Source organism: Poeciliopsis prolifica, unplaced genomic scaffold (genome assembly GCF_027474105.1).
Source record: "Poeciliopsis prolifica strain line A6 unplaced genomic scaffold, Auburn_PproV2 SCAFFOLD013, whole genome shotgun sequence".
Lineage (NCBI taxonomy): Eukaryota > Metazoa > Chordata > Actinopteri > Cyprinodontiformes > Poeciliidae > Poeciliopsis > Poeciliopsis prolifica.
Window position 1 is genome coordinate 5,162,174 of NW_026562388.1, and position 22,338 is coordinate 5,184,511.

Sequence of the window (22,338 nt, forward strand, 5' to 3'; positions counted from 1 at the left end):
CAATAAATGACTACAAGAACCAAAACTTGTCTAAACTTTCAGCAAGAGCAACAATTCAACTTTTAAAGCAACTGAAAGTTTAATAAATGAAGCTGGATGACGCCTAATCAAAGACTCAAAGGATGAGTCTGGAAAATGTCATGAAGTATCTGCATGACATCATGAGCTCTACCAGGAGAGCTACCAGGTAAAAATCTGTTGGAGTTTACCAGCTAACTGGAAATGACTCATCATAGGGTGGTTCAGGATAACAAGGATCCAAAACATGCAGCCAGATCAACACAGAAATTAATCTCTGGACTCAAAACCAACCATTTTCCAAGACTCAGTGTCCAGAACCAAAATTCTGCAGAAAATCTGTCAGGTAAGTTTCAGATGAGAAAGAACCAGAGAAGCAAGTACTATGGAGATGATTTGTGAAATTAGATTTTTCTTTCTTTACCTTTTTTTATGTCAGCTTTTTGAAACATGATTGTGGAAGAAAATGTGCGTTCAGTTGAAAGAATTGGTTCTACAGCATAGTAACAGCTGTGTTACCTATAAAAACCTATTGTTAGTGTGATTTTAATTGAGAGGACAAACAAAAAGATCATCATTAAATGTAGTAAACTGTAAGGATTTTCTGCATTAAAATGCATATTCTAGCAATTTAGTGCAACTTATTGTTTGCCTTTCATTGAGAACCTTCCTCCTCCTCCCAGCCACTTTTTTTCTTCATTCCTTTTATTTCAAATTTTTTTCAAAACAGCCTTTGCTATCGACTTTTCAATTTTCCCCCTCTCATTCACCCCTCCTGGACCAGTATCAGTGCCGACAATCCTGCATTGGTACCCAGCTCCACAATACCCCCAAGCCCACTCTCCGAGACGCTCGCTGGGGAGCCCTGAGAGCTGGGCCTGCCCTAGAGCTCCCCACAGCCCACCGCTTACTCCCAACGAGACCAAAATCAAAGAGAGAGGGCCTTAAACTCTAACCACGGGTATAATGAGGGTGCTCCAAAGAACAATAAGCATATACTCCAAAGGAAAATGAAGAGTAGGACTACAAAAGAAGGGGAAAGATAAGTATAGGAATTTTGGCCCGACAGTGTTTTTCAGAAGGGAACAACAACAGAGAGCAGAAAAAATAATTAATAAGCTGGCGGGTGCATTGCTATGCAAGTGAGGGCAAAGGGCCACAGCCAGTGGCGATGGTAGCCGGGGCCACGTATCTCCTCAGCCACATATCTGAATGCAGAACAACGAGGGGATCTGCCACATGCCCCCGGAGCTGAAGGGAGCCAAAAGGAGCACGACTAATTTCTGCACAACAATGGGCCTGGATGAGCGCCCACACAATGGCAGGTGCTTTGAATAGCAGCAGGGCCCTTGCAGCGGGGATCTTCTCCTCTCTTCACTCCGAGGTGCTCGGGTCTGGCTTGCGTAACCTCTCATTTTCAACCAGGCTTCCTTTTTGACTCATAAAGGATGAAAACGATCTCATGGGAGACTGGAGGAGAGCGAGGCAGCCAAGCCTGCAAGGCAAAACTCACAGCAAGTCCAGCTATGATGTTGCCTACATGTTATTTACTTCCAATTTTTCCCCATCACCCATAAAGCTGAACACCTTGCCTTAATATTACTTCACATTTTCGATCCTTTTTTACGTATTTTCCATCTACTCACTCGGTGGAGTGCTTGTGTTTGTTGTGCAGCTGCTCGGACTGTCCTGTAAGCTGCAATGTAGTGGTAAAGACTGTTTTCCCCCACCTTAAGAACATTCTTTCAGGGGTCAGGAGGTCAGGCTTCACAGATGTCTCCTGCAGACACTCGGTTGTCTAAGGACTGCATCCCTGGGAGTAAGTATTTGTACTTTAGAAAATGTAAAAAAAAAATTTCCTTTATTTTTGTCTCGGTTTTTCTTTGCTCATTGTTTTATTCCTGAATGAAGCAACAGAGTGAGTGCAGATTTTCCAAGGTGGAGATTTGTGCACAGAGATAATGAAAGAAAGCACTGGTTATCACAAGATAGTAGTGTGTTTTTCTGTCTGCTCTCATTTCTTTAAGCACTAGCTGTCTCCATAAGTTTCCTCCAATTGTTTAAATGGGGCCTTAGTCATCAGGCAGAGAGAAAGATGCTTTTAAAGGTCTTTCTCTTATTTAGTGTGCGCTGTTGCCAAGAGAGAAAAATGAACGCATGTAGTAACGGTCCCGTCAAATAAAAAAAAAAAAGAACCTTTGAGTAAGCAAGATCGAAGCCAAACAGAGTGACCCTGCATGAACGGAGGGGAAATATTTGAACTGGAGTCAAGGCTCTCAAAGGATGGTACAGCTACAGCTAGTGGTACTTGGGATGCCTTTTGTGGTACACAGAGAAAAACCTGACATCAACCAAATTTACAAGGTGAAAAGATAAAATATGGAGGTAATATGTCCAAAATCTAATTATTTGTAACACATTGATCTCTGCTTCTTCCTACCTGAAAAACATATTTATATATTTATTATTGCTGAGAGAATGAAATATCAAAAGAGTTATAACTTATCATAACAATAAACTACGATGCTTGCAAAGCCCCAAAAATACGGTATCATTGATTTTATTTTTAGATTACTGATACAGAAGACCATCTATGAATGTCAGTGTGTTTCAAAATATGGTAGATTGTAATTGTTGGATACTAAAGTGTTCTGTAATGATGATGATGTGTATGTGCTATTGTTGGGCACAACTTTGCCATGTTGTAGCTGCAACTCAGGAAGTCGGAAAGAGCTGCTGATTCTTGAACTGAATGACCAGACTACACCGCTTTCAACACAAGCTAGTAAAGATGAATATGTCTGCATTTAATGGATTCAATCAATATAGTTAGATATTTATAAATGGTGCTCACATATGCAGTCAGAAGTTTTAAAAATTTAATCAGATACAAGCTGCAAGTTAACTATTGATTATTGCAGCCATATTGAATTTTTAAGTCAGGGTTAATAAAAAATGTCAATCTTTCCCCACTTTAATTCTGATTCCAGTTTTTTAACCCCGAATTAGGAGATCTTTACTTCAAGCATGCAAATAAATATTTTACCTCCTTTCTTGCTTTATGAAAATCTTAAACTTCTATTTTACTGTTTTAAAGCATCTTGTCTGGTTATAGAAGTTTGAAAAACAGCTGGTGTAGAGCCTCAATGTCAAGAAAAAAAAATGGGGAAGAAATAAATTCCTGAGCCAAACTGTCTCAGTAAAAGCAAGTCATCATTTGCTCTGTTTAGGTTTGGAGCATAACATTGATAAAGATTGCACAATTTAATATGCAAGTTCTGCCTGAAAACATGGAAAACAGCATAATTGGACCAGCCTTTAAAAAACCCTGGCAAGGAGCTTTCCTTGAATATCTTTCTCCTTTTCATCTCGCTTTTTTCCCCCTCTTTCTTTCTTTTCGTTTGATATGGTGTTTTCTTTTCCTTCCTTCTTCCCCCTCCAAACATCTCTCTGTATTCTACAAATTGATATCGCTCTAAATGAATTATGGTAAATGCATAATGAAGGTTTTCTCAGCTTCCGCCCCGCAGCCAGCCAGGATGGAGCATCTCGTTTGGCGTGTTTGATTCGTTTTGTTGCACATTTAGCCCCAGCGTTCCTCCGGAGTGCGCTCTGCTCGAGGGATGCAAATAAGAAATTATCCTTGCTGACTAACATGGCTAATACCTCCTCTGGGGTAATCAAAAATTATTAGTCGCTTGCTTCCAATAAACATTAGAGCTTGTGGCGATAAACACTATCAAATTGCTCACTTCTGCCTGCTCCCGAATAGCCATAAAATGGGTGAACAAAAGTGATCAGGTGTGGAAAAAGAACCCTGGCTACACGGAAACGGAGAGACCGCGGGATTCCTATTATTCCTAAAAAAAAAAAAAAAAAAAAAAGCAGCCCTTTGGCTTTAAGAGTCATTAAAGCATGTACTAGAGTGGGAATCAGACTAGAAAATGAGCTTATCTTGCATAATGCCCTCATAAGCTTTGCATAAACGTAAAAGATGAGCGCGTGAAAATCAGCAGCAGAGAGAGAAGAACCAGGATTGTAACACACTTCCTTTATCATCCTCCCACTCTTTTGGACTGTGGCAGCATGTTGAAGCGGTACCTGTAGGGTACAGCGGCTCCGCTGCAGCTTCCCGTTTGCTCCGGAGTGCAAACTTTGGTTTGCACAAGAGGAAGGGAAAAAAACCACACAGCCAGTGAACAAGCTGCAGCTAGCCTCGCTAAGCCACTCTGCTAAAAACCGCGTGCTGTTTTTTTGGAGGGACCTTTGCCATGATGCAGGGTTTTAGACATTAGGGGGAGGAGAACCAGGAGGGTGGGGGTGGAGAGGAGATTAAAGAGCCAAAGGAGGCTGAAGAAAGAAAGGAGAGTAAAAGAGCACAAGGCCCATTGGTCAAACACAAAGGTGAAGATGGGGAAAGGACATTTGAAGTCAGGGCTATACTCCAACTAAGTACACCTTAAACAACCCAGTGTAAGCCGGCAGTCAGGGGTTTTTGGAGTTTCCCTGCAGGTGTGCCTTTCACAGACTTGGCTTCTATGACCTCTCTCCAATCAGCAGTGGGGCCCACATTTGGACACAGAAATCAGCGGCATCTCACAGTCTCTGCCTCTCATTCTATCTCTGTCTACATACACTCACAGAGAGGCTGCCAAACAAGAGGAAAACAAATCTGATGAGTGCTAGAGAAATTGGATTATCACCTCTCAAAGGTGACTTCTTGGCTGAACCCCCCCTTTGGGCAAAGCCCTTCGAGACGAGACTAAAAAAAATTTCCTGGGAAAACACTCCGGGCCTTTAAAATAAAAACAGAAGTCCTGTCATCCTTGTGAAAATACAACGACGGCAGCATTAATGGATGTGGAGATGCCCTCTGGGACACGTGCTGAAATCCCTTTTAGCCATATTACATCAGACCCCAGTGCACTCCACATCACCACCACATACAATGGCGTAATCAGCAGGAGAACATGGGCGTGTAAACCCACGCCATAATGAACTGATACAACATGCCCTCACTCTGTTGTTTTTGTTGATCAAAGCCTCTGAGTAAAGGAGGGGAGGGGGGAGTCACTGCTGGTAATTTCTGATTACATGCCGACAATTGTGTTTCCTCTGAGCTTTTAAACGGCGCTGAAGCCACTCTCAGATTTCTCAGTTTTCATCTACTGTGCCTTGCAAAAGTATTCACACCCCTTCTCCCACTTAGCCAGGTTGCAACCACACACTTTAATGTGTTAATGTAATTATTGGGATTCTGTGGAATAAATAAATAAAAAGAAGTGCAAATTTACAAAGTTAATGTAAATGGTTTTTAAAAAAAAAAAAAATCTGAGGAGTGTGGGCATTTGTATTCACCCCCTTTTACTCTGACACCCATAAATATAATGGCGATAAACAAATAAAAAGCATCATGAAAACAAAGGAAGATAATAGATAGGTCAGGGATAAATGTGTGAAAAAGTTTAAAACAAGGAAAGCATCTTATAGCAGTCTATGAAAGGAAAGATAACCACACATGACCCTCCAGAAAATATATAAAAGAAGCTGCTACAGGATTTCAAGTGAGTGTTGGTCTTCACTCAAATCTGAGCACACCATTCCAATGTCAAAACATAGTGTGTGCAGCGTCATGCCGTGGGGAAGCTGTGCTTCAGTTGCAAAGGAAAGCTGAAGCACTAAGTGAACAGATGTCAGTTTTGGCTCGCCATCCAGTTTGCAGCAAAGATCAGGCAAATACTTCCATCTCCACATGCACAAACTTTACAAGAGAGGGTACAAATCCACAACATACCTTTCAAAATTTGTATTTGTGGTTGTAATGCGACAAAAATCAAAAGTTAAAGAAGTGTGAATTCTTATGTGAGGCATTACACCACTCAGAGGGAAACCATATAGGCATGTTCTAGAGTAGGAATCAGGGTAGAAAATGAGCTTATGGGAGGAAGGAAAAAAAACATCTCCCCAAAGCTTTTGCCTTAATGGTGCAAAGCAGACATTCTCGTCAGCTGCTGTCAGAATAATCTGGGTAATTTTTTCCCTATGTTCTCCAAACATTAGTTTGCACATTAGGCTGACCCAGTTAATGTGCCTTTCCTGCTATGCTGAAACCCAGTTTCAGGCAGAGCTAGGCCGGGTTAGCCAGGTCGCGCCAAGGGCCTGTTCATGATTATGGACCAGAGGGACGAGGCCTCATATAGCACTCCGGCAAAGACGAAAGGCAAAAGGAGAAGATGTGAAAAGGGAAAGCTAGATTGAAGGGCAAGGGGTGATGCTGATGTGGTGGGAAGGCTGTACCGTACTGGCAGTGCTGTTACAGTCCACATTCTTTCATTGTTTTCAAGCCATAACAACAGGTCAAGAAGAAAGACAGAGACAGAAAGAAAGGAAGAGAGAGCGGAAGAGAGGAAGGAAAGAGGGATCTGAGGGAGCCGAACATTCTCTTTAATCACATTTTGGATGAGTGCCAGGTAGTCTGCAGCACTGAAGGCGAGACGGAGAGGGGCGAAAGAAGAGAGAAGTGTGAGGGAAGGGGAGAACGCGGGAAAGTGATGGAGGAACAAATGGAAAAAAAGAGTAGGAGAGAAGATGGAGAGAAGAAGAACAGAGCAGAACCCCTAGAAACAACTTGAGGAGCACTGATGTTTTAGCAAGTGTGCACATTCGCCCATATGTGAGTGTGTGTGTGTGTGTGTGTGAGAGCATGCATGGCGGCCGTTCCCGTAAATGCCCACGAATGCTGAATCTAGCAAGAATCTGGTGCTGGGGAAGAGCCAGGCAGAGATCCATTTTAAAACTATGTGCATTAAGTATAGTTTTCCCCATAGGTTAAGCACTCCACATGAATAATTTAGCCTCTTTTATGCTAATGGGATCATGAACATATCCCCTCTGTACCGTGTTTTCTGCCCCCTTCCCTTCTTCGCAGCAACTCCTCTCAGCTTTCAGTAGTTGCCCTGCCCCTTCCCAACAAACAATCAGACAGACATACTGCACCCGTCAGAGAAGCAGCAGACACCTGACCAACATTCAGGCTTGCATGCAGAGAGAGGGCTAAAATTGCACAAAATGTATGGAGAAGCACTGAAGCATTGTTATCCTCATTAGCAGAGTTTATCTTCGGCTTGTTTCCTGCTCACTCGCTGCTGCTGAGTGAGATGTGACGGTTTATAAGTTTTGATGCACATCATGGCTGCACTCTGTTAAATGTTTATGTGATCTCTGCTGCTGCTGCTGAGTTTTTACATGACTTCTTCTCTTACACTCACTGATTTCTTGTCTTAGCTTCTGCGATTTCCTCTCCTAATGGAAGCTTATATAAACCATGTGTTTACCGTACTGTGAATAAGTATTTACCCCCTCGCAGATTCCGTCTGTTTTCTCACTTAAAATGATTCAGATCATCAAATTTAATAAAGAAAACCTGATCACACATAAAGGTTATTCATTAATAAGCTTACCTCCTCCACAATAAAATCATCATTTAAAAACTGATTTTTTTTTTTTTATTTGTGTGAAAATAAATTTGCTTTATGATCTGAAACATTTAAGTGTTTTTTTTTTTTTTTGGTGTTCAGACTGTTCCACACATTCAGAGCACATACACACCCTTGACGCTTCAGCGTTGTATTGTGGGGAGATTGGGCTGTGCAAAAATTATCAGTGCTTCAACAGCTGGGAGAGAGAACCATGAAACAGCAGGCCGTGGGTCTGCTTTATTGTTTATCTGTTGTTTATGGGCTAGTGTTCAGCTTTAATTACTACACTAAATTAAACTCTAACAGGCACTTAAAGGGAGCCAACTAACACATGCACGTGTGTGCTTCTACACACAGACACACACACACACACACACACACACGGATGCAAACAGACTCAAACCCTATATTTTATATACACAGTCACGCCTCACAGATCCTTCTAGAGCCGGAGTAAATGCCACTAAAATTCAACAAGACTTCTATCTTGTGTTTTGCAGAGATTTTGAATGAATAATTGAGTCTTTTTTTTCTTCCTCTACCAGCATTGCTTGAACATTTTAAGTACCAGGCAGAGCTGCTAAAAGCAAAGTTAAAGCCAAAGGTCCTGAAAATGCAGTATTCAACAAACCGTGCTCACGCTGGGACACCAGGAGTCGTGTCCCCGCCAGCAATGACCCCTTCTAGTGAGCTAAACCACAAAGACCTCGCTGAGTGGGGCCCCTAGCCGGGGCTAAGGGGGTTCACCGCACTCCCCACATATACACACACGCAAATGTACCACAACACCATCAAGCGGAGCGCGCTCCCTTGGAGCCGAACACTCAAGCTTCTCCCTCCCATTTCTCTCCATCTCCGCCTCTCTTGGTCTCTCTGGGGAGCCTGTCTATCTGCACAGCGTGGGGATTGTTCAATTGCTGAGAAAATGTACAAAATGCTTTCTCCTCTCTTCTGTTGAGCCATTTCCATTTACAGTAGATTCTGGGAATGGTGCAGAAATCCCCTTTGCCAAGCACTCAAGATGTCATTGTGCATTTGGTATTCATGCATAACTAATAATTACAAGTGGGGACGGAAGCAGAGGCATGCAAACTCTTGGACTTAATCGTATGCACATGCAGGAACCAAGGTGGAAGCAATGCCTACCATGCTGAATTGGTGCTGTGGAGAATATATTGAGAGAGATTTGGACAAATTTCTTTGCATCCTATAATTTAAAATAAGATCAGAAAAACCTTTATTTGAATCTACTCAATCATTAGGAAAATCCCCAGAGTATTAGACAGTTGCTTTTATTGAAAGCAGAAATAACTTGTTATGGAAACATTTATTTATTTATTTTAAGAGATCATAGTTTCTCAGAACTTTTATAATCCATGACTTTGCTTCTATAGGGATGTGGGACAGACACCCATTTCTTATTGCCACTGGGGAACAGGCTTGACGAGGACCCAAGTTTGTGATCTGGATGGTAAAGAAGAGACAATGTCTTCATAACAATCAATAAATGCAATTAACATGCCAACTAGTTTTTTTTTTTTTTTTAGGCATGTTAGGAAAAAAAGCCTTTTCTGTCCAACTATTGTGAATGTAATAATTTTGAGTTGTCTCACTGGAACCGTGTATGTTACTCTGATTCACTAAAGACGTGTGAAACACAGGATGAATATGTGGGAAAGCTCCTTAAGCCTACTGTTCAGCATGATAGAGGATGTATGATCCTGTGGGCCTGCGAACAAATGGGATCAAGAACTCTTTGAAATACCCTCTCATTTAAGGCAGGAATCTGGTTGCCTTAACCAATAAACTCAATACTGCTGCTCACTAACTGATAGAAATATTAATTCATGCTTAGAAGCAAGTATTATCTTAAGGTGCTCACATTCATCAAGTTCATTCAAGTCTTTGATGCGTCCAAATAAGATTGGAAGGGCACCAAAGAGCCGTTAATTAAGGTGCATCTGGAGCCAGAGGCGTTTTGTGCGTTGCCTCCTGAAACATCTCCTCGGATTCAATTGTTCATCCAAAAAATCTGAAAGTGAAAGGTCACAATAAGTCCCTGGGATTGTTGTTCGTGGCAGGAAAACTTTACGTTTTATTTTATTTTATTTTTTTTACTCTTTCCTCTTCCTTCAGCGTAGCACATCCACTCTTTCTTCAACCAACTGATCCACACTGTCACCCCTTTTAAGAGAGGCCAAGCTGTTAAAGACCCCATTACCGAAGTGAAGCGCACATTTCGTGATTTCTTGGTTGGACTCAAAAGTGCGGAATACAAATTTAATGCTGAGATGTATTGAGATTGGTGGCGAGTTCATGCGTGGAGTGGAGCAGAGTGAGGAGCGGGAGAGGAGGGAAAGGTGGAGAGGTTGGTGTGGGAAGGCTCTGTCAGAATGGAAGGGCCAGAGTCGAGAGTCAGCGAGCGCTTCAAGCGTTAACGTAATTGCAAGAATGTGAAAAATGAGGCGGCGGGGATCCGAGCGAAGCAAAAGGTCAGAGCATGCCTCACACAAAACAACTGGCTAGAGGACGGCCTCATTAGACCATTAAATCAGTTGCCCTTGGTCCCATTCTGTTTTTCTCTGTCTTTTATTTGCTGTGCCTACTTTCTCACCTTTTTTTACTCTTTAACTTCTGTTGTGAATTTTTCTGAATCTTTCACTCAACTCTTAGCTGCATATGTAGGTTTTTATCAAGAAACATCCCAAGGTAGTGGATGCTGCATTTAGCAAGATCTAGCCTTGATCTGTGTACAGTCCCAGCACATGGGGCTGTACCGTAACTGTCTTTGGCCGGCATTGATCTGCTGTTACTGGATACGGTGGGGAAAGGAGTCGATAAGTGCTCTGTGGATTACAGGTCACTTGTACTTATGCGTGTAAGATAATCAATAGGCAGTGCATTTCTTTCTCAGAGTCCCTCCCACCCTCCTCCCCTTTTGGCTGTTCTTCCTCTAGAAAGCCACTTGCTCTTGCAAGGAGGCATCCAAAAACTTACTTTGTTTTTGTATTATGATCACCTTTTGTTCTCTGATTTTTATCTATAATTGTGCGCCCACGTTACACAGTATTCCTACCTATTTCACCAAGATGAAGCCACAAATTTAAATGGACTTATAAATGTACTGCATGATTTACAAGTAGGGACAGAATGCATTATTCAAAATATATAGAGGGAAGTAATAGAGATTTTACATATCTCTATTCTTTTATTAAGGCTTTACCCATCACAGGCTTACTCATTTCCAACTAGAGTCTGAGATAAGAATTAGATCCAACTACTATTGACACATCCAACCACAGAGGCCATCTGTCCCCCAAGTATGTGGTCAGCAATGGTTCAAAAGCTGCAACAACAACTGTTTTGGCCTGATGACATATACAGCTCATAGAACAGAATAGGTCTATCAATGTGTGTGATTGTTTATTGATGGCACTAATCCAACAGCTTTCCCTTGATGAAGGAGCTTGAAGAGATAAACTGGAAGGTTTTTGCAGGTAAAATCACGAAACATCAGTTGGTTTGATGAAAGCGTTGACTTGCAGAGAAAGAATGTGAGAGAAAGCGAGAGAGAGAGAAATCCATAATAGCTTACACACTCTAAAAAAAGAAAAAAAGAGGGCACATTCCAAGCAGCATGTCAGTGTAGTTGGTCTCGCCTCTAAACTTACCAAAAAGCCTATTGGTTTTCCAGTTTACATGTCAAAACTGGTCCACACCGTGACAAAAATACCAACAGGGGGACAGCTGTGGCACATGCTATGTAATTAATTCAAATAGTCTTGTTTTGAAATGCATTATTAGTGTTTGGCATGTCAAGTGGGAGATAACACTGAACACAAGACACTATGAGACATGATTATGAGCTTTTGTGTGGGCAAAGTTAATATGGTTCACATTCAAGCGGGAACTGGCAGAAATATACTATTAATCACCGGCTTTTATTTAGCTCTTTTAATACCAAGATTTTGAAAAGCCTGTTCTTAGGTTGGTGCATTAAAGCGACTGTTGCTCAGGTTCGTGCCTGAGCGGAACAGTGGATGAACATGTTTGCTTTCTGGTTTGACTGTGCTCAGATGAACAGAGGTGAAAAAAATGCAAAGTGTGACAGGAAGCTCTGGGGCTTTTGGAACAAAATGTCCATTTGGTGCATGAGGCTTATTTATATCCTTTGTTGATACGCAATGCCTCACAAATGTAAAAACACCCCTTGTAACTTGAAGGCAGAAGCTGGTCAAAGATGATGAGAAGGTGATTTTATTTAGTGGTATCAGAGTAAATGTAAACTGTAATTTAAAGGTGTTTAAATTCTTGCAAAGTCACCGCATGTGTGTTTATGTATAAAAAAATAAAATAAAATGTAAAAGCTGTGGTAAATATGGTCACCCTTGTCTGTGTGACTGCATTTTCATGCGCATTTCTGTGCTGGCTCACCTTGCTCACTGCTGTTGTCACCGCTCTGTGAAGCGTGTCCCCCGCTGGAGGGCCCCGGTGTGCCAGCTGAGTGTGTGGAGGTGGCGTCATCGTGGTCTCTCCAGGAAGCTGGGTTCTAAAGGGTTTAAAAAGAGAGAGAACGTAAGCGTGGGACCCGCGCATCCATTCGTGCATCCAACGGCATTCCCGATCCAAGCCACGAACCACACGGCGAGAGAGATGGATGGGAAAAGTGGGAAGGGAAAAAAAGATAGAAATGAATTTTCTGAACATATAAAAAGGGACGTCTCTAAGGCGCGGTGAGGGTTCTTAGCATATTATTATTATCTTGGCAAGGTAAAGAGTCTCTATGGTTAGTTCAAAGCCAGCAGAAAATCAAAGAAGCTGCCATAATCACAGATAAATAGAAAGAAAATGATGTTCTAATGCAGCTGGCTATAAGTCAAAGCACTGTAATCAAAGTGTTTCATTAAGGCGTGAGAGCAAAATGCAGACTGCTAATGTGGCAGCTGACATTGAGAGCTGCAAGTAGAGCGCTTGTGAATAATCATGTAAACACATATGGCAGAGCCCAGTGGAGTTCATTTATACCATAACCAATTGAGACTTCCGTGTCAAGAGAGAAATATAGAGGTAAAAAGTCCAAACACACCACAGCTGCCATTAATCATTACTACTGTCAGAAATGAAAATAAGATATGACAGTGATTCTCCTGCTAATCTGCCAAAAATGTGTTCACGCCCACACTGACATACACAAACGCCCACAGCGACTTGCAGAAATACACTTAAGCTCACATGATAATGACATAATAAAACCCGGAGTACGAACACGAATACGTGCACAATCACTTTTAGGTGTACAGGGACTTCAAAGACGTGTCCGTAAACAAATATTCTTCCCTAATGCCCTTCCTCCTGCCTTTTTTATTTTCTCCCCCTTCTCTTCCTCTCTCTCCCTGGTCTTTCCCACTGGCCTGTCAGTGCACACAGGGAAACAGGATTTTCTATTGTACAGGAAGGGCTTTATCAGTGCCACACGAAGGCAGGCTAGAGGTGGAATTTCCTCTGCCATTCAGGCAACCGCAGGACAGACTGTCGCGTCACACACAAGCCAGATGAAGCGCCGACCAGCTGATACAGCCTGGCTACTCATGCAACCCTCGCTTGTCGTTCCCGATTTAATATGTCACCGGAGCACAATGACAACATGTTGGCTCTGACATTATTGGTGGGGGGTGTGGAGTAGGTTGCTGGGGGCCAGGGAGGGTGAGAGAAGCGGACCCTTGAGCAAAACCCAAGCCAAACAAACACAGGCCTGCACCCAGGCTTCCCACAAACCTCAACCCACTTCTCAGATCCTGCTATGGGCTTTTTCTTCTTCAAATACACAGACATTTACACAAAACCTAAGGGAAAATGAATATGCAGAAGAGCATTCCAGGAGAGTTTTACCATTTTGTCCAACTTGGGTCTTTGAGGGTCTTTAAATTCCTTTTCTCTCTTGTCCTACCACAGAGTTGTCCCCCTGTTCGCCTGCCTGCCCGCCAAATGTGCAGGAGTCAGAGTGAGTCGTACTGGAGCAGGACAGACAGGACAGGGCCAGGAGACTAACAGAGGTTTGAAAAGCTGAGCTCCCCTGGGAACAGAGTCCTGATGTGCTGCTGCTTGTTCTGCCGCAGAGGCGAGTCCAACCGCCGTTGCCTGTGAACGGGGCCCTTTTATCTGCTAAGTTTTTAGAGGGAAGGCGGGCTGTTTTCTCAAACAGCTTGGAGCTGAAAACAGCAGACAGAAACACACAAGACCCTTCAGACTCAGGGCTCCACTCGAGGCCTACTCAGCGTCAGCTGTTTGCCGGATGGCAATCAAATGAAGAGCTTGGAGGATTACTCAGAAGAGGGGTGAGAAGACAGGGCGAACAATAAACCATGCGTCGGTTTTAACCCTGAGGAGTGAGCCCAGAGTGTCCCCGTCTTTGCTCTGATTGTGATGCGTTCGCTCCCGGGGCCACTGATCAACACATGGCAGCCGGAACGGTTGTTGGAAGTATTTTTTTGTTGTTGTTGTTGTTGTTACTCTCAACACTGTGTATGCTAAATAAAATCACTAATGTGGGAAAAGCCCATCAATCCCCTTGTCTTTGTCAAATGCAACCCGAAAGCAAGGAAGAAAGAGTGGTGAAAATCCCTGGCTCCCTGAGTGCATTATGTATTTAAGAGGAGTTCGGCTCCTTGCTCTCAGGAAGAGCTGTTGTTGTGTTAATAGGAGAAAATGACTGGGTTGTACTTCCTCACAGTGATGGTGAGACAGAGGACAGAGTTGAAAATCTACGCTGGCTTACTTATTCCATCTGAGCCTCTCCAGCCTCAGCATGGTTTTAATGCAACAGCCGAATCGATAGGACTTAATTTAGCTATCATTGCAGAGTAATGTGTCATTTTTAATGGTGCTGGCACTAAATTAAATTCAAAGACACCTCAGCTAATGGCATAAAAGGGAATGATATTTTGCTGTGATTTGCTACCCCCTGGATTTAATGTGCCTGTATGCTGAGATATAGGTGGAGATTTGTTAGCTTCCCTCTTAAAGACTAAAATGAGGACTACAGCACTTTCAGACCTAGTAATATTAATACAGAGGATACTTTGGACTAGATTACACACACCTTTTTTTTATTTCAAGGGGTAAGTTGTCATTTTAAATTGAGTTAAATTAAGCATGTAGTTTAGAGTCGTCCTGGTGGCTAAAGCTAATGGCTAACAGGTAAAGGCCAAGGCTCACAAGAATTTCAACTGCCTCAGACAACACCAATCTCAAAAACATTATAAGCAGTGTATGCAAACTCTGTTTTATGGCCCTTTAAATGTAATTTATTTATCAGCAGAAGGTTATTTATTGTTTGTTTTGATCAGGGGTCATAATCTTACAAGAGTCGACTGGTTTAAACGGGAATCACAACCACAATCAAGGTGTAACATATAATCTTCAGAAAATAACATACAATTAAACTAAATTATGAATGCCATAAAGGATTTTATTGCTCATTATTCAAATAATTAATTTAAGTACTTAATTACAAAAAAACAGGTATGCTGAAGTTTAAATGCATTACTAAGTGGTTTATTTGTGATTATGAAATTATGAAGCGATAAAATGACAATCACTACAAATGGAATGTGGGTACAAATTGCAAGGAAGTGAAATCTGCTGGACCTAGTTTCAAATCATTGTAGACTTTACATTGAGTGATTTATGTCTTTTTTACTAAGGACAGAAAGGTGGCAGGCAGTGAATTTCCAAAATGTTTCCTCTCTCAAACCCGTACAGGTAAAACAAGTTTTCCAGCTCAGAGTAATTGTTTCACATAAAAGTAGAGCAGTGTAAAAATCCAACAATTACCATTGTTAAATTAGTGATAATTAAGTGATATTTTTTATTGCTCTCCTTTCATATTGGATTGTTACTCTGCCTGAAAACACTTTCAATGCTTAATTCCCCAGACTTTGACATTTTACACCAGAGGTTAGTATCCATATATTTATTTATATCCACAATACGTACTACTGAGTATGGTTTGTTTATGGGCACCAAATGATGGTATAAAGGGATAAAATGGCAACATGTGGGCATGAATAGACTTGGAGCCTCCATCGCATGTCGGATTACTGTGCCTGCTGTGAGGAAAGCGATCTATCCCAGAGCAGTGGATGTGAAAGCCAGGTGGATTTTGGTGTGGGTTGGATATTGCCCGCTCTTTACCTTTTACCAGTACTGAACTATCCCTTCAATACCTGTAATTCAACGTCTGCCCATGATCTTGTGAGCAAAACAAGACCACAAATATCAAAACAAGCATGTTTTAACTTTCCACGTTACATGAGGAAACAAAAGCAACAGCCTCTCCTCCCCATGAATAATTTAGAGGGCCTCCGCGAGCTGCAGCGGGTGCATCATCAGACGGCACACAACACAAACACACACAACCATTTTGTCACAAGCCCCGTGGGTCTGGTAAAGTTCAAACAAGTTGCAAGGAGAAAAAAAAATAGATTGTGTCACCCAAATAATCTTCAACCTACACCAAAAAACAGAGGAAGCAGCAAATGCTTCCAGCCCATGTGACTATTCCCTGAAGCTGGGCATAATTAGGAGTCAAACATGGTTCACTCTATGCTCTTCACTAATTGTGTTAAAGAGCAGTGTTACTGGGAGGAGGAGGTGAGAGAAGGGGAAGAGGAGGAGGAGAATCCTGGCTGGCAAGTACAGATACACGCACAGGCTAGTACACACACACAAAATATACACAACAGGACTAGATAGAGAGTAAGATACAAAAGAAGCTCGGTCTCTGGAGACAAGCTTTTGCTGGTCTTTGCAACTGGCGGCTGATAATACAAGTTGTAATTAATATAAAACCGGGAGACAATATGGGAAGAGAGGCTGGCAGTGCAGCGGGGCCACAGGAGAGCAGGGAGAAGCTTGCTGCTGTCCCATGTTTCTCATTTACAAACACCTGCCTGGCACAATTTTACTGTCCCCCACTGCACTCTGCCTACATCCCTAGGAATTTCAAATAAAATTGATTTGGCAGCATCATTGAATTTCACTTAAATTCCCTGGAAACCCGGAGAGGAGAGAGCAAAATATCTTTGTGCTGTGTAGTTGGCGTGTGAATGCTGAAAATGACAGCCACTGAGTGTGCTCTGCAGCTACATGGGTGTACATGCACAGAACAGCTAGCACACAGGGATGTAAATCATACAGAGGCTTGACATCTCAAGATGCACATTATCATGAACAGAGAAAGAAACAAAATTGGCTTTCACATTTTTTATTACTTCTTTTTGTTGGGTTAGGTTCATCATTATGTGCAGCTACTTTACAAAAGTATGAAGTCCCTCTACAGGGTGCTTAACAGAACCCTGGTTGTTGAGGAATATAAGGAGCCCTTAATTTAGCAGCTAATAAATCACAATTATTTGTTATAAGCATACAGGAGGAATGAATTTATACCTGACAACTTTCTTTTAACCAGAATGCAGGAGTCACAATGTACAGGCATATTTTTCTTTAGAAAAAAAAATAGCTTTTCAAGCATGACTCATAAACTGGCATGAACATAAATGTAATTTCCAAATAAGAATAGACTTATAAATGTCAAAATGAAACTGACATTTCCATTTCATTGCTTTTTTTTTTATTAGTTCCAGCAAATAAGTCTTAAACATGGATTTTTAACACTGTCATTAGCCGCATATTAAATGGAATATCATGTCATTTGATACAAGCTGATTCCAGAAGTATGATGATATTAAAAAGCAGGCTGTAAAATGGTTTATTGCATTCATTTTCGCTGCAGAGAATAAGTGGAGTGTGGGAGATGCAACAGGTGATAATGATTAGATATGGCTTACAACAAGCATCTGCATCTGAACCGTGACTAAAAATGAAATTTAAGGCCACGAAATTAAGAAATCACTACACAAGGGGTTTTAGTAAACAACGCAGTGAGCTTCGGGGCGCCACAATGTGCGGAAATAGACCAGACCGAAGCACCTATCTCCACTGAAAGGGCTCAAAATGAACTATTGCATTTGCTTTCTAACTTTACAGGTCAGCACCCCGAACCTGCACCGGCGAATCCAAACAGAAACGATTTGTTTTCCTTTCTCCCATGCCTGCCATGCACTGCTGAGATAAGCTGCACTATAACTATGGGAACAAGTAAAACTCCCCGAGGAAAGCTCTACAAAACAAAACGCCGGGGCCGGCAAATCACGCAGAATTTTTATGAAGCAAATTTTAAACCGTGTGGAAACTCATTCATTTCAGGCTACAGTGTGCAAGAAAAAAAGGGGAAAAGAGAACTGCATGCTAATACGAAGACACAATGGCACAAGAAGACATAAAGACTAATTCATTAGAGCAGATAATACTCAGAGACTGTTAATTGTATTTGTCACCCTAATTGGATGTAGCACACAGAAAGAAAAAAAAAGATATTTTGTTCATTAATTATACAGACATGAAAGTGCACACACTGGCCATATACAGAACCTACACTGCTCTGTTTTTCTTTTTTTTCTTCTTATCAGTCTTTGTGTGTAATCCGGCATCTTTTTTTCTTTCCCTAAATGGGATGGAGTGGATATGAGGAGGGGCAATGAGTTGGGAAGCCCTGGGTGGGCTTACATATCTGAGATAGCCACAGCCGGGCGAGTAAGGGAAATCAACAGTGTCAGCAAGACCTCATCCTGTTCTCACTATACTATAATCCAATCATCTGCAAGACAGTGCTGCATTCAAGTGTAAATAAAAGTGTGCTTATTATTCTCCACCGTCAGGTATAGGGAGGGGAGGCAGAAAGCGGGGAAGGAGACACACGGCAAAGAGCTTCTCTCATCATCTAGAGAAAAACCAACTTTCTTTTCCAAATGAGACGTAGCCCGGGGCTGTATATTAAAAATGCATATCAAAGCAAAGAGAGAGGGAAAAATGGACGTGAGAGATTCTAACTAAATAAATTAGCATATCTAACTATCAAACCAGCTTCCTCTCCTCAGTGAGACAAGAACAGAAATTAATAATAAATCAGAGTGAGAGTGAATAAATAGAATGGGGGGGCGGAGGGGGAATCATGGGTTGTGGATGAGGCTTTATTTTATGAAATGGCCACTACTATGCTCATTCATACATTCAATTATGCAATATTTATCTCTAAAACAATAACTTATATAACCTAATAAAATCAACACTGTTTCAACTCAGGAAAGAGACTATTGCAAAACTATCAGTTTCTTTGAAATCACAATATGTAGGTGAATATTTGCATTTTATTATATAAACTATTGATAACTTTTTATACCAATTTTCTTATTTCTAGTTTTCCAATAGAAACATTGTCACTTGAGCATTTGCTTGCAGACAATGACAAAGTTGCAGCTTATAAAACTAAAAAAAAAAAAAGAAAATTCCTAGTTCATTTTTATTTTAAACAACACAATACTATTATTTGACTTAGGAAGAATTGGAAGTTAATATTTGATGGAATAACCATGAGTTTTAATTAAAGCATGTCTTGAAACGCTGGCAAATATATATATATATATATATATATATATATATATATATATATATATATATATATATATATATATATATATATATATATATATATATATATATATATATTGTGATCTCTGCAGCAATGGAGGCAAACAAGGGAAACACACACACACTCACCACCTCTCTTCTGCTTTGGTGAAATTCAGCCCAGCAGTTAAGGTGCAATAAAAAGTTCAGTGGTGCCACAGAAGTGAAATAAATCCCTCAAACCTTAAATGCCTAATGAGGTGGTCAGTCCAAACGACTCCCAGATAAATAGCCTGTCATGCAGCCTGCTTTGTTTATTGCTGCTCTTTATTTGCTTTATTGACACATTTCATTTTCTAATTATCAAAAATATTCATCACGCGTGGAGCCATGCAGTGCTGGTGTCTGAGGATCCATCGGAAATTGGCTTGAGTATCCAACCATCTGCCATGAAACTAAACAGGCCAGTTTATCTAATCTCTGCAATATAAACAACAGCATGCCTCATTTCTGCACTCGTGTTTGAGGATCACAGTGTTGTAGGATTTTTTTTCTTCTTCTTCCTTTTCTTTCCTTTTCAGATTTTCCTCTGGGTTCTCAGCCCTAAATAAAGCTCACCTGGTTGCATACTTGCAGCGGCGCTACATAAGCGACGGGACAATTGCTATTAGGCCTATAGCCAGACTCAACAGATGCAGCGCACAGACTTTGCATAACACTTAAATCTGCTTTAATTCCTAATAGGCTTGGCCTTGCGCAGCACAGATATTTAACCAGCCACTTTGTTACTCAAGCAGATCATTTTTACTCCCACGAAAAAAGAAAAAAAAGAAAAGAAAAGAAGAAAATAAAACATTAGGTTTTGTCACAGGCGAGCACAGATATCAGCTCAATCCTTCAGTGTCAGCCCAGTCCATACTGCGCAGGGAGAGTGGAAGCGGACAGTGTGTGTTTATTACACCGAAAATGCGCGATTTAAACTGGAGGATCGATCTTCAGATTTAAAGCTACTGTACTTCAGGTGCATATAATTGAATTCAGCCTTATGCAGCCTGCGGCCATAAAGCAGCAGCAGAAGCAGAGGAGAAAGCAACAGCAGAGCAAAAGAGAGAAGGAAAAAAAAACGCACGGCAAATCAATACGAAACAATTAAACACATTAACATCAACAGCAATAGGAGGATCCTCCAGACGGATCATCATACGCCTTGTGAACTTGACATTGATGGTAAGCCTTTAGCTCTGAGATGTCTCTCAGTAGGTTCCCACTTTCTCCACCTCTGCTCCAAAAATCCACAGATTTGCGCGCACAGCCCCCCAAATATAAAGCTCTTCTTTCTTTTTTAAATATTGACCTAAAGCTGAAGCTTACAGCGCTGATACCCTGCTTTAGCTTTAAACCTGCGCAACTAATAATTGCCCTCTTCTCCCCCTCCTTTTCTTTCTGCGTGCGTTACTCCACAAATGCGCGTTTTTCTACGCACCCACTCAAACCTTCAGCAACACAAGCGCACAGGGACGCATCATGCACACATGACTGCTCCTAATCAAAAGACTAAAACAATAACTCAGTCTATTGTATCACATGTAGCTTTTGACCTCCCAACATCGATTTCCCCCCCTCTCTCTCTTTTACTTGCAGAACAGAGCGCGCTTTATTTACAGAGAGGGGTCACACAACTGCAGCGCCAAAGAGGCTGCCTTTATGAACCATATCAATCAAGGTTTTTTTTATTTTTAGCAAAAACTAATAATTTGCCATAATCCATTCAGAGTGATACTCTCAGTCAACAGCAGAGACGTCACATAAGACGCAGAAAAAGTTGGATTACTTACGTGATCTGCGAGATTAGTTGACGATCCCGAAAGTTCTTCGTGATCTGACTTCGAGCTGCCATCCCGCTCATCAATCACTAGATCTATTGGCATTTTTCCTTTCAAACAGCTGATGTACCGGTGGCAAAAATTGTCGCACAACTCATGCACCTATAGGGTAATAAAAGCAAAATATAAGAAAGGGAGGAGGGGGAGTGCAGGGGAACCAACACAACACGATTCAGGATGGGGATGGATGGGGATGGAAAAGCAGTCAGTCCAACAATAACTCCAATTAAGGTGCATTATCGGCGGCGAGGAAACAATAGTCAAATTGTTGCCGCGGTTATTATAATTCTCCCGAGACCCGAGCAACAAGTTGAACGGACAAAAGAAAGAAATAAAATAAATAAACAGTGCGCCTGCAACGAGGAGCTGAAACTGAATCTGCGGATCAATAGCAGTGCTCAACGTGGGCAAAGAGCCACTGACATTTTTCATCAATAGTTCCTCCAGCTGCGTCAATAATTGGTTAAATAAAACATCTTATGGTGTAAAAAAAAACAATGATAATCCTAAAACTCTCGCTGTCTTTGCTTTCGGTTTCTGTTTTATCTTGAACAATTTAAACATTGCATGAGCATTTTTTGCAGATCTGATCATAAGGTCATTGATATAAGGTACCTTTTCTAGCTCCAAGAGGTGAAACCGTAATACTTGTATGGCTTGTATCATCTGGAACAGAAAGCAAAACAGGCACGATTAGAACGAGGACTGATCTCAATTATATATATTTTCTTGTCATCAGGGCATTGTGTAAAGAGAAAAATAAATAAATAGACGCATTTTCTGCAGTGGAAAAGAGAAAACAAGTTGCTTCTCAAACGTGATCACTTACTGGTCAGATGAGTTCGGTATAGGAATATAATGCGGAGCTGGTATCTGCGCGCAACTTCAAATAATGCGCACATCCTTTTCTTTTTTTATTATTTACTTATTTTTCATTGTTTTTTATTTTTAATTCAGAAAGGCACACTTACCAAATTATCCAACTCTGGATTTGATGAAAATAAAGGCTTTTCTGCTCGGACCTAAAAAAAAAAAAAAAAGCAAAGATCAAAATATAGATATATATATATATATATATATATATATATATATATATATATATATATATTAATTTCTGATTCTGACCTTTGTCAGAAATCAAACTTGTGAGCCGCAAATAATAAGCATGGGTACACCTGAAACATGGTGCGTCAGAACCCGGCCAATGTTGTGTTTTATTTTTAGTTTATTGTATTTTTTTTTTTTTCAAGATGAAGAATGGACCTGTTTGGCAAAGACTGCGATGTCCTCGTTGAAGGAGTCTGAGGAGCAGACGTCGCCTCCCGCAACGCCGGGCTCCCTCGGAGTACACGTCGCCAACTCGCACTTCTCGAAAACCAGTGCGAGCAGTGGGAATAAAGGGTGACTGCAGAGAGGAGGGGGGAGAAAATACA

The 22,338-nt window shown here is 41.2% G+C and overlaps 1 protein-coding gene across 8 annotated transcripts in view; it reads right to left on the reverse strand.

Moving 5' to 3' along the window:
• The window catches only part of meis2a (Meis homeobox 2a), a 96,292-nt gene that overhangs the window by 66,922 nt on the left and 7,032 nt on the right, over window positions 1-22,338 (reverse strand). For all 8 annotated transcript variants that reach the window (XM_055038810.1, XM_055038812.1, XM_055038809.1 and 5 more), the window contains 5 exons: window positions 22,169-22,310; window positions 21,877-21,927; window positions 21,521-21,571; window positions 20,858-21,007; window positions 11,931-12,045 (listed from right to left, as the gene is read on the reverse strand). In XM_055038810.1, the coding sequence (XP_054894785.1) occupies window positions 11,931-12,045; window positions 20,858-21,007; window positions 21,521-21,571; window positions 21,877-21,927; window positions 22,169-22,310 (509 nt within the window). The remainder of the gene's footprint in view (window positions 1-11,930; window positions 12,046-20,857; window positions 21,008-21,520; window positions 21,572-21,876; window positions 21,928-22,168; window positions 22,311-22,338) is intronic.